At 39.4% G+C, this 13164-nt stretch overlaps 1 protein-coding gene across 2 annotated transcripts in view; it reads right to left on the bottom strand.

The window, feature by feature from the left end:
- SNX25 (sorting nexin 25) overlaps positions 1–13164 on the bottom strand; it is a 247905-nt gene that overhangs the window by 63060 nt on the left and 171681 nt on the right. For both annotated transcript variants that reach the window (XM_072624146.1, XM_072624147.1), the window contains one exon: positions 10109–10290. In XM_072624146.1, coding sequence (XP_072480247.1) covers positions 10109–10290 — 182 coding nt within the window. The remainder of the gene's footprint in view (positions 1–10108; positions 10291–13164) is intronic.

Here is a 13164-nt window from a genome sequence, read left to right as displayed (position 1 = left end):
ACTCCCTTCCCTGACCACCAGTCTCCTATATGTGTTGTCTCCCCATATTTAAATATAAGCTTCCTGAGGCAGGCAGAGTAACTTCTGTATTCTATCCCTGGTGTTTAGCAGAGAGCTGGACAATCCATCAGCAAGCATTTATTAATTATCTGCTGTTAAGCAAGCAATCAATCAGCAATTATTTATTAAGAATTTACTATGTACCAGCCACTGTGGTAAGCAGTGAAGATACAAATGTGGAAAATGAATCATTTTTATTCATTTTCATATTCAATTCATATTCAATAAATACACATGGACATATAACATAAAGTGAATAAATACAAATATATATATGATAGTTAAAGACAGGGTTGTTTGGAAGGGAGGGTACTAACATTGGGGGGAATCAAGAAAGGTTTCCTCATACTATTGTTCTATAAGAAATGATGAGCAGGTGAATTTCAGAAAAACCTGGAAAGACCTATATGAACTGATGCTGAGTGAAGTGAGAAGAACCAGGAAGATCATTGTATACTGTATGATGACCAACTTTGATAGACTGCTCTTCTCAGCAATACAATGAATGAAGACAATTCCAAAAAAGTTGTGATGGAAAATGCTATCCACATCCAGAGAAAGTTTGACTGCAGATCAAAGCGTACAATTTTCTCTCTCTTTTTCTTTCTCATGGTTTTTCCTTTCTTCTGATTCTTCTTTCACAACATGACCAATGTGGAAATATGTGTAATATGATTGTATATGCATAGCCAATGTCAGACTCCATGTCATGTTGGGGAGGGGAGGGAGGGAGAAAAAAATTTGGAACTCAAAATCTTATAAAAGCGAAATGTTGAAAACTTTAAAAAAAAAAGGCTTCATGGAGATTTCACTGCTATAGGGAAATTAAGGTGAGGAAACTCCTGCAAATGTAAGTTAATAATGTGCTCGGTAATTATAGTCTTAAGAGTTTCCTGAAGCACTGAGAAATGTCACTAGCCCAGGGTCATAGCCCCTGTACATCAGAGGCTGAGGAGATCCTTCTTTCTGCCCTGTCTGTGTCAGCTACTGTTTCCTTTCTCACTTTGACCTCTCCATTCCATGGGGTTGCCATTTTTCCAGGAAATGGGGCACTAAGTTTCAGGGAATGGCACAGTTCACTTTCCTCTTCAATGCCTTGTCTCTGAGTAGCCAAACTATGGTCTGTAGAGTTGGTCTTGAAACTTAGATCATAAAAATCAGCTGGGAATGGGTACTCTGCCTTACAGCAGAGACATTCCACATGAATGTAGGGGGACCTTCTGTCTTAGGGGTAGTCAGGAAATTGCTACAGGCCAACTCTGATAGCCTGGGAATGACTTAATGTGGTTTGTATTCAAGGAATGACAATAAATGACAATAAAACTTGAAAAGGAGCAGCAGCTTAACACGCCAAGTAGTGGTTTGCCTGAGTAAATTGATCATGTCAGTCAATATCAGACCATACTATCCCACCAGACAATCACTCCAGCCATCTTTTCCCACTCCATTCTATTACCTTATATGGACTCCTCACTCCTCTTGGACCCCACTTTCCATCTTTTGTTCTAGAAATCATAATCAAATCAATGCTATCACTGTTAATGGAAAAGGAATGTCAACCAATTCTTCCATGTCTCCACTTTCTACTGAAGACCAAAATACCCCTTCCCCTAATGGAATGTGAGCTTGAGGGCAAATATTGTTTCACTTTTGCATTTATATCCCCAGTACTTACCACAGTGCTTGAGATATAGTAAACATTGAATCAATGTTTTCATTCATTCAGTCTCCTTTACCTGGCATTCAAGGCCTTCCACAATATGGCACTAGTACATGCCCTTCACCTAATCTATGCTCCAGTCAAATTAGAATACTCACTAAACACACCTTTTGCTACTCACATAATAATTGTAGCTGGACTTGTTTCCCTCTCCTTCTATTGAACTTGTGCCTATATTTTAAACCACATCTTCCAAGAAGCCTTCTCTGATCAGACCTTTCCCCCTTGAGGTCTAAAATAATATTTACTTTGCATGGCACCTTTCTAATCCATTTATAGAACATTGTATGCTCTAATTATCTGTATGGGGCTGACAGATAGACAGCTTGGGTATTCACCCACAAAAGAGAAAAGATCTCAGAAAGTCTCTAGTAAGTTGAATGGATCTTCCATGGAGAATTTATTTTTTTCTCTTTTTAAATTTAATATTTTATTTTTCCCCAACTACATGTAAAAACTATTTTTAACATTTCTTTTTAAAAATTTGAGTTCCAAATTTTCTTCCTTCTTCTCTTCCATCACCCTCCCATTGAGAAGGAAAGCAATTTGATATAGGTTCTACATGTGCAGTCATGCAAAACATGTTTCCATACTAGTCATGTTATGAAAGAAAACACAAATTCCCCACCCCCAAAAATAAAGAAAGTCAAGAAAAAGCATGCTTCTATCTGCATTCAGACTCCACCAGTTCTTTCTTTGGAGATGGACCACATTTTTCAGTCCTTCAGAATTATCTTGGATCATTGCATTGCTGAAAATAGCGAAATCATTCACAACTGATCATCATACAATACTGCTGTTACTATATACAATGTTCTCCTGGTTCTGCTCATTTCACTTTGCATCAGTTCATATAAGTCTTGCCAGATTTTTCTGAGCATCCTGCTCATCATTTCTTATATTCCATCACAATCATATACAACAATATACAATAAAACATACACAACAATATATAACACTCCCCAATTGATGGGACACCTCCTCCATTTACAATTCTTTGCCACCACTAAAAGATATTTTTGTACATATGGGTCCTTTTCCTTTTAGTTTTTTATCTCTTTGGGACACAAATCTAGAAGTGGTATTGCTGAATCAAAGAGTATGTGTGGCTTTATAGTCCTTCAGGTACAGTTCCAAATTGCTCCACAGAATGGATAAATCAATAAACCACTTAGCATTTGTGTCTCAATTTCCCACATCCCCATCAACATTTGTCATTTTCCTTTTCTGTCATGTTAGCCAATCTGGTAGGTGTGAGATAGTACCTCAAAGTTGCTTCAGTTGGAACTTCTCTAATCAATAGTGACTTAGAACATTTTTTTTTCAAGTGAATACAGATAACTTTGATTACTTTGTCTGAAAACTATTTATTTCCCTCCATCCTATTTTCTCTCTCTCCTTTTATCCTGTCCATTCTCAAAAGTGTTTTGCTTCTGACTTTTACTTCCCCAATCTGCCTTCCTTTCTGTTACCTTCCTCCCTGTACCACCACCACCCCTTTCTCTTATCCCCTTTCTCTCCTAATTTCCTATATGGTAAGCTAGATTTTTATACCCAACTGAATTTGGATGCTATTCCCTCAATGAGCCAATTCCAATGAGTGAAAGGTTCATGTGCTTCCCTTCCACCCCCTTCCCATCTCCCCTTCCCCATAGAGGATTTATGAGAGGACATAGACAACAATCTGACAGGATAAACAAATATCAATAGGCTTTGAACTACACCATTTGATGAACTCAACATGGAGTCATTGAAATCTTGAAGTACGGTCATTTGTACCTTATCTTCCTCCTGTAACAGAAATTCCACAAGTGCATGGACAAAGTCTCACCCAAACTTTACATCTCACCAAGCACCAATCCAGTGCTATATACATGCTAGGAACTTAATGTTTAAACTACACTGGAATCAATCAACAAGCATTTATTTTTTATTATGCCCGACGCACTGTCCTGGATGCTAGATATAAAAAGACAAAAATGAAACAGTCTATCATTCCTTCAAAGAGCTTAAATTCTATTCTGAAAGAAGATAAGGTTGCTGTGAATTCAATCACCTAGGCAAGAGTCTATCCAAGTGACATTCATAAACAAAGGCAAGGTCACCAGCCTCACTTAAAAAATAAAGTCAAGTGCAAGTCATGTCATCATTCCTCTGATGGCAACAAAGGATGAACACAACAATCTGTGAGTAGACACAGCTGCCTGAATGGAGAACCAGGTAGCTGGGTAACTCAGCTCCTCCTCTCCTGTCTGTCACCCCCATGCCTTCCTTCTCCTCTCCAAAGGAAGGGAAATTTGTATGGCCAGAGGATGCCCAATTAATTTGGGGTTTACTGGCTAGATTTCTTCCTTCCCTTCCTTTCCCTTCCTTTCCCTTTCCTTATCTTTCCTTTCCCAAAACTGTAAACCTATTGTACTCTGAAGCCCACAAATTGGACGGCCCTAGGCCCCTGCCCAAGCTCCACTTCAGGGCTGTTTTCTGGATCCTCCTGGCTTAAGAGTGATTATCAATAGTAACTGTTGATATTTCCCTCCCAGCCTGATGTACTTATTTTTCTTTGCCTCATTAAAGGGGCCATCCCCTGACTACTTCTTAAACAGGCCTATCCAACGAATGGGTATTACCTCACCCTTGCGGCAGCTAGGTGGTGCAGTGGATACAGCACCAGTGCAGGAGTCAGGAGGACCTTAGTTCAAATCTCACCTCAGACACTTGACACTCACTAGCTGTGTGACCTTGGGCAAGTCACTTAACCTCAATTGCCTCATCCTGGGTCATCTCCAGTCATCCTGATGAATATCTGGTCACTGGATTCAGATCGCTCTGGAAGAGAAGTAAGGCTGGTGACCTGCATAGCCCTCACTCACTCAAAACAAAAGTCAAGTGCAAGTCATGTCATTATTTCTCTGATGGCATGGTCCTCTTTGGCAATGAGGGACGAACACATATTACCTCATCCTAAATGAGTACCTGAATAGCCCTTGGCCTAAAGGGGCCAAGGTCTCCCATTGCATTCTGGGCCATCTCCATTCATCCTGGTAAAAATCTGGTCACTGCATCCACATGGCTCTGGAGGAGAAGTGAGGCTGGTGACCTTACACAGCCCTCCGTCACTCAAAACAAAGTCAAGGGCAACTCATGTCATCTGATGGTATGGTCTTCTTCAGCAACAAAGCACAAACACAACAACATGCAACCAAGTAAGCACAAAATCATGGAATACCATGGAATTTCCCATTAAACTGGACTACAGCAATCATTGGATTCCCAAACTCTACTTTGCAACATATACCCTTAAACATCCAACTGCCATCATACTAATCTTTTGTTTCTGCTTTGGAAATCTGAATTTGCTCTAGCCCCCTGAACCATCCCTTCCTCAAGTCTATCCCCTTGACTTCACCAAACATTTTATCTGGAACAAACTCATTAAGAGAAGACTGACAAAAAATAGAGCTGATGACATGAAGGTGGAGCAGAATTTAGGAAATGACTCAAAGAAATCAACCAACAGGGGTCAGATGAAAGCTTCCAGGAAATCATTTCAGGCAACACAGGGGACTCAAAGCTTGAACTGTTTATATATCTGGTAGGATCCAACAGCAAAACATCACACAGAAATGCCATTATATCGTGTGGATCTCAATCTTTTTCTTGGAGGGAAAGAAGAAGAGGGAGTTGTTTTTGGATGGGGAGAAGGACTGGGTCTTTAGATCTCTTTCCTGTATTTCTACTTAGGTAAAATATTATTCTAAAAAGGAGAATTGAATTCACATTAGTTGGGACCAAATGATTAGCTTTAAGAAGCTAGGTTAAAAGCAGGTAAAGCTAAAGGATTGTATTTATAAAGATAATTAACTCCCAGTAAACCACAGTTGCTTAAAAGGGTATGGGTTCATATAGTATCTCTCTCTCTTTTTTTTAACCTATAAGCCTAAAAGCTCCTAGAAAGCACGTACTGTGTTTTTCATGGACTCTCAGTAAAGGTGCAGGTCATCCTATTGGACACTGTACATTTCCTAATGACATTTTTAAAAACATAATAGACCAACAATAAAACCTCCACTCAGGAATAACAGAAAAGAATTACAGCTTTAGAGATGAAAGACAACCCAAGACAACAATCAGCTGAAGCTCTTGCTGAACAAATAGGAAATGACTTACCAAGGTTCATAAAGCTAATATGGGGAGAGATAGATAGGACTAGAACCCAGTTCTCCTATTTGCTACACCAGTGAATTTCCACTATACCATGCCAGAAAAGGTACTGCCTGTCATATTCAGTTGATGAACCCACTTGAGCAAATTCAAATGTCTAAGTTATTCTTCTCATAGTAGCACTAGGTCTACAGTGAGTAATTGATTCAGCTATACTTTTTGCCTAAAGCTCTCTGTGTCCATCCAGCAAGGAAGGGATTGGAGATAAGACTGGACATGGAAACTCTGTCTACTGATGCAGACCAGCACCATCTCTGTACCTTAGGACATTGTGAGATCAAATGAGTGACTCAGGGCAATACAGTCAGTACATCTCCCAGGTGGTCCCAGGTCTTCTTGGCTTCAAGCCCAGTTCTCTACCCAGTAAGCCATGGTGTCTCTCTCAAGGTGCTAGGTACATAATTGTCCTGAGAAAGTGGTCAAGGATGTTTTCCCTTATGCAAAACTTACCATACATGTGTTAAACATGTAATGGTGGCAATGGACTATATATAGTGTAAAGAGAGCTCATAGTATGGGGCCAGAGGACTTGGGTTACAATCACTTGTGTGACTTTGGACAAATTATTTCCCTTTCCTAGATCTCTTTATCTTACAGATAAGGAGATGGGCTCAGTCTAGACCATAGCATCATCAATTTTGAACTAGGAAAACCTTAGAAATCGTAGATAATCTCTTAAGTACCTTCCAAGTCTAAATCTAGGATTCTATTATCTAGTCCAGAAATATCGCACTTGCAACTAATGGCTTGTATGCAGTCCACAAGACTCCTGAATGTGGCCTGAACCAGATTAAAATGTAACTGGGAAATATTTAACAAAATTAATACAAACATAATAAAGCATAGATAATGTTAGTAATGTATGTGATTTTCTTTTCTTTTTAAATTATGTACGTGATTTTCTAAGACCAAGTCAATATGTCCCTCAAGAAATCGATGAGCCCGCTGGGTCAAGTACAAGCAGATTAAGAGCTCTGTCAGAATCATTTTGCCCGTCATTAAAGGCTCCAAACACTTTTCTTTGAGGGTCCCAAACAAATCAATTGACATTTTGATCTTTTCAACAGCAAACTATTTAGAAATTGAAACTACAATACCATCTTTGCCAGACTCCAAGGGACAGGACAAAAAGGGGAAAGGAAAGGGAATAAGTATTTATACAGAACCTACAATGTGCCAGGAACTTTACAAATACTATCTCATTAGGTCCTCTCGACACCCCATTGTATAGTTGAGGAAACTGAGGCAGATGGTGGTTAAGTAACTTATCCTGAGTCACATAGCTAGTAAGTGTCTGAGGCTGGATTTGAACTCAGGTCTTCCTGATTCCAGGCCCAGCACTTTATGCTAATGGAGCCCTGCTCCATGAACAGTGCCAAATCGACAACATTCACCATTCAGCAAAACATTAATTAAGCATCTACTAAATGGAACATACTGTGATAGGTGTTAGGAAAACAAAGATAAAAACAAAGATAGTCCTTGAAGTCAAAAATGCTGAAATTCTCTACAATCCTTTAAAAAAAGCAACAGCTCTTCAGTTTTCCCATTTACTCTAGATGAAAGGGAATATTTTAAAATACTTTGATAACAGTATTTCAATATGATATGCTTCCTGTGTAATCTTGTACATTTTATTCCAGATATTTAAAAACATTCCGAGAAGGGTTCTGTAGACTTCACCCAACTACCAAAGGGGTCCATGACACAACAAAAGTTTAGGACCTCAGATCATCCTTGTTCCACCCCACAACAACATGAACAACAAAAACACACACGCATCACTTGGTGAACTCTTCTGACCATGTATCACATGGACATGGCAGAAAAAGGAACTTGACTCTGGATAAAAAACAGTTAAGAGGATGGGCATCTTGTCTGTGAGATCACCCACAGATCATCAGATTGTTGTAAGGGAAACTGAGGAAATTTTCCCTAGCCCCTTGCATGACCACCACATGACTTGACATAAGGAATGTAACTTAAAGTTGATATGCTAACCAGGAGTGCCAAAGGAAACAGCACATAAATACTGGAAGAACTAACGAACCAAGTAGCCAGGGTGAAAAGATCCCTTATCTTAAGAGTCATAAAACTCCTTCATGGAGGATGTGTATGATCTGGCCAATCCTTAAGCACATATATCAAAATAGATATCTGGAACTGTGGTCCAGTTCCACTTTTGTTCTATGGTCATTTTTCCCTTGAGTTACACATATAAAGGGACTGAGTGGGAGAGGGATCTTTGGAGGTCTCTTGCTTGAGAAGTGAGGATGCCCACCATCTGCTGATTCTCTCAGCCAGGACCCTGCAGACTGCCACCCCCCACCTTCCCGAAGCCTCCCCAGTTGTGTCAGGTGATGAAGCTCACCTGGTTGGTGATGTATTTCTTCTCTTTCTCTATTCTGTCCTAACTATTATGTATTAGATCATATTTTATACTTGCTAACTTTCACTATTTGTAGTACTGTTGAATAAACTTAATTGCCTACTAAGCTTGTTTGAGTGCATGCCATTGAACCTAAAGTGAAAGTACTGTGTAGTCCATAATCCCTTTCAATTACAATTGTATAGCCCCAAAGGACTTAAACTGACATTTTTAGCCCGAAAACCCAAATATCCCAAGAGCCCTCTTCTCTTTAACTACCTGTTGTTACAGTCAGCTGGTTAATACATCTTTTCAAATTCTTGGCTCTCAGGAAACTGTCGTTACCTATTAGAATCAGAATGTCTCCACTGGGGTGGGCCTCTTCTGCAATGTAAGGGCTGCTCGAAGATGTATTTTTATGTCTATGATCCACAAAAAGAGACTGAGAAAGGAAAATATGCATAAAATTTCACCATGCCTGCTAATTCCCCAGAAAGGGGAAAGCCATTCCCCAAATGATAAATAATTAAAAGATATGAATAGGCAGTTTTCAGAGGAAGAAATTAAAGCCATCTATAGTCATATGAAAAAATGCTCTAAATCACTATTGATTAGAGAGATGCAAATCAAAACAACTCTGAGGTACCACATGGCTAACATGACAAAACAGGAAGATGATAAATGTTGGAGAAGATGTGGGAGAGTTGGAACACTAATTCATTGTTGGTGGAGCTGTGAGCTGATCCAACCATTCTGGAGAGCAATTTGGAACTATGCCCAAAGGGCTACAAAAATGTGCATATCCTCTGACCCAGCAATATTGTTTCTATGACCATATTCCAAAGAGATCATAAACATGGGAAAGGGTCCCACATGTACAAAAATATTTATAGCAGCTCTCTTTGTGGTGGCCAAGAACTGGAAATTGAAGGGATGCCCATCAATTGGGGAATGGTTGAATAAGTTGTGGTATATGAATGTAATGGAATATTATTGTGCTATAAGAAATGATGAACAGGAAGACTTCAGAGAGACCTGAAAAGACTTATATGAACTGATGCTGAGTGAAAGGAGTAGAACAGGAGAACTTTGTACACACCAACAACCACAGTATGTGAGGAATTTTTGTGGTAGACTTAGCCCTTCACAGCAATCTAAGGACCTAAAAAATTCCCAATGGACTCTTGAGGCAAAATGCCTTCCACATCCAGAGGAAGAACTATGGAATTGGATCATAGAATGAAACAGACCATTTTCTCTTGTGTTATGTTTTGTTTTGTTTTCAAGGTTTCTCCCATTCATTTTAATTCTTCTATGCAACATTACTAAAGTGAAAATGTATTTAATAAGAATGCATATGTAGAACCCATATAAGATTGCATGCTGCCTCAGGGAGGGAGATGGGAGGGAGGTGAGAGGGAGGGGGAAAGGTGGGGGAGAGAGGGGGAAAAATCTAAGATATGTAAAAGTGATTGTAGAAAACTGAAAACAAATTAATTTAAAAAAGGAGTAAAAAAAAAAAAAAGAAAAAGAAAAAAAAAAAGGGTGGGGGAAGCTGGGCAATGTTGTCAGTTGGGTCAAAGAAGATATGTGGATGGCCTAGAATCAACTTGGGCCCTCAGAACTGCTATATTCTGTGTTCTATGCCAATCATTACAAATCTAAAGGATATCTGCATTCATAACCACCTGAAAGTGAAATGGGAAACACATAAAAATTGCATCCAATCGAAGTTTTACCTTCTGGCTCTGAGGACCATCTCCTTCATCTGAGGCTCCATCTTCTTGCTGATCATAAGCAGGACCTCCCAAAAGTCGAATTCTCTTCTCACACTGTTTCTTTGCTACAGTCAGCTGGTTAATATACCTTTTCATATTCCTGGCTCTCAGGAGGTCAGCTTTCATTGCAGCGGTCTCTTTGCCTGTTGGTGGAACAACAGACAGTGTCCAATTAAAGAAGACATGGTGCTAATGGACAAACTGCAGAGTATTGCCAGCTCATACCCATATCAGACTCAGTATTTAAGAATCATGTTCCCCTCTGGTATGCTCAACTACTGTGAATTCGTCCAACAATGTAATCTGATACTTCAAGGATCTAACATTTATTGAAATGGATGCTCATTTTATATCAGAATCCCTCTGAGCTTTACTGGGCAGTCTTCGGCAATTACTATCAGACAAAAATATTCCTTTCCTAGTAATCAATTAATTATTTAAAAATTCTAAGCCTCTCTGAACTTATCACATACACTGGTTCTCTGACATCAGATTAGGAATCTACTTCAAGATCTTAATTCAAAATAATCAAAAGTCTTGCTAAAATGCCAACTTTGAAATATCTTTCCTTAATTGCTGAAACAATGAGCTTAAATAGCTCTGACTTGCTGGAAGTAAGTGGCCAACTCTAAGACTCTAAGCTTTAATATTTAATTCTTTCTGATGAAATAATCAGATTGATTCTGTGATGGGTTTTTAAAATTGATCCTATTTACAATTAATTGATTTTGTCCTATCAGTGACTAAGTCACGGTACTTTGTCTCTGACCTTAGTACAGAAATTCAGCTGGCTTGTTATGAGTTAAGTTTAGAAATCCAGTTCTGCTAATCACTGTTCTTTTCTTGTTTCAAGGAAATTTGTTATCCTTCAGGGATGCAGGTGAACAGCAGAGAATCTGACCCACTATCTATTCACCAATGAGCTATCCTTCAAGGATATCTGGTTTGTTATCTAAAGAAGTCTAATCTACTATCTCTAGCCTTGCAGGTGGACCCAAACAATGAACACATCTTAGTCACAGGAGGGAAGAAAGAGGTTTTTGCTAGCCCCACATTCCCAATTTCCAACCAATCATATTATCCCTCACACTTCAACTCTGGCCTTTCTGTTCAGTTGTTTCTGTCATGTCTAAAACTTCATGACCCCATTTGGGTTTTTTTTGGCAGAGATACTGGAGAAGTCTGGCATTTCCTTCTCCAGCTCATTTTATAGATGAGGAAACTGAGGCAAACAGGGTTAAGTTGCCTAGGATCACACAGCTAGGAAGTGTCTGAGGACAGATTTGGGGGTGGGGGGGATGAGCAACATCCCTGCTTTTATGCAGTTAATAGTCTAGTAGAAGAAAATACAGATAACTATAATAATAATAACAGCAATAATTAGTAATAGTAACCAAAATTTCATGTAGCTAAAGGTCTGCAAAGTGCTTTACATGTAGTATCTTTTGAAAATATTTAATCCTTCCTCACTACAACCCTGTGCAGTTTTATTGCTCAGTAGCTTTCAATTATGTCTGACTCTTCATGATCCCATTTGGGATTTTCTTGGCAAAGATAGTGGAATGGTTTGCCATTTCCTTCTCCAGTTCATGTTACAGATGAGGAAACGGAGACAAAGAGGGTTAAGTGACTCGCCCAGGATCACACAGCTGGTAAGTGTCTGAGGTCAGATTTGAACTCATGAAGATGAGTCTTCCTGACTCCGGGCTCAGTTCTCTATGCACTGTACCACCTAGCTGCTCCCCAGTACCCTGTGAGATAGGTAGTATTATTATTTTTACCATTTTACAGATTAAAGAAACTGAAGCAGAGAAAGATCAGCCCAGGGACATATAAAAGGTAAGTGTCCAAAGTGGGTTAAAACCTAGGCCAAAACTGCCTTCCAATGCACAATAATACTATGTAAATTTATTAAAGGAGTGAAAACATTACTCTAAAACCCTATCATGGGAGGGCAAAATCATCATTAATAGGAGGAATCAGGGAAGACTTCCTGAAAGTGGTGTCATTAGAACTGTGATTCAAAAGCTGGGTGAGGATTCCACACATGAAGATGAAAGGACAAGTTTAATCCAAGGCAAGAGGACAAAAGTGGTCATAGTGTGTGGGAGATGGGGAGCAGTTCAGTACAGCTGGAGTTTGGAGTTTGTAAGTGAGGAACAGTGCAAGAGAATTTTGGGAAGGAGGGTGGCCCCTACCTGTGGAGGAAGCAATCAGGTCACTGAAGATTTCTGAGCAAAGGACTGACAGGCTTTGATTGATGCAGGAAGGAGACTAGTCTGGTATCACGCTAGAAGGCTGGTCAGGAAATGGGAACGAGGGGACAGAGGTGTGAGTTTTTATGTGTAAGAAGCATCAATGGAATCCCACTGTGCTGTAAGAAATGATGAGCTGGTGAATTTCAGAAAAACCTAGAAAGACTTGCATGAACTGATGCTGAGTGAACAGAACCAGGAAAACACTGTATATAGTAACAACAACATTGAGCACTTTTCAGCCATACAAGGATCCAAGACAACTCCAAATGACTCATGATGGAAAATGCTATCTACGTCCAGAGAAAGAACTATGGAGTTGGAATGCAGATCAAAGCATACTATTTTCCCTTTTCTTTTTCCTTCTTTTTCATGGGTTTTCTCTTTTGTTCTGATTCTTCTTTTACAAGATGACTGATGTGGAAATATGTTTACTATGATTGTACATGTGTAGCCTACGTCAGACTACATGCTCTTTTAGGAGGCGAGAATGAAGGGAGGGAGAAAAAAGTCTGGAACTCAAAATTTAATAAAAGTGAAAACTTGAAAAAAAAAAAAGCATCAAACACCCACCTTAGACTATAGATGGCCACCTTTGGAGTCAGAAAATATAGATCTGAATCCTGACTCTTCTGCTGACTGCCTCTTAGACCCTGGGCTATATATTTAACCTCCCTGAGCCTTACTTTCCTCATCTGTGAAATGAGAGGGTTGAACTGGATGGTCTCTTTCAGTTTTTCAAACCGAAGCTTTCCTGTACAA

Source organism: Notamacropus eugenii, chromosome 7 (assembly GCF_028372415.1).
Source record: "Notamacropus eugenii isolate mMacEug1 chromosome 7, mMacEug1.pri_v2, whole genome shotgun sequence".
NCBI lineage: Eukaryota > Metazoa > Chordata > Mammalia > Diprotodontia > Macropodidae > Notamacropus > Notamacropus eugenii.
Note: the sequence above shows the minus strand (reverse complement) of the source record. Positions and strands in the feature narration are given on the sequence as shown.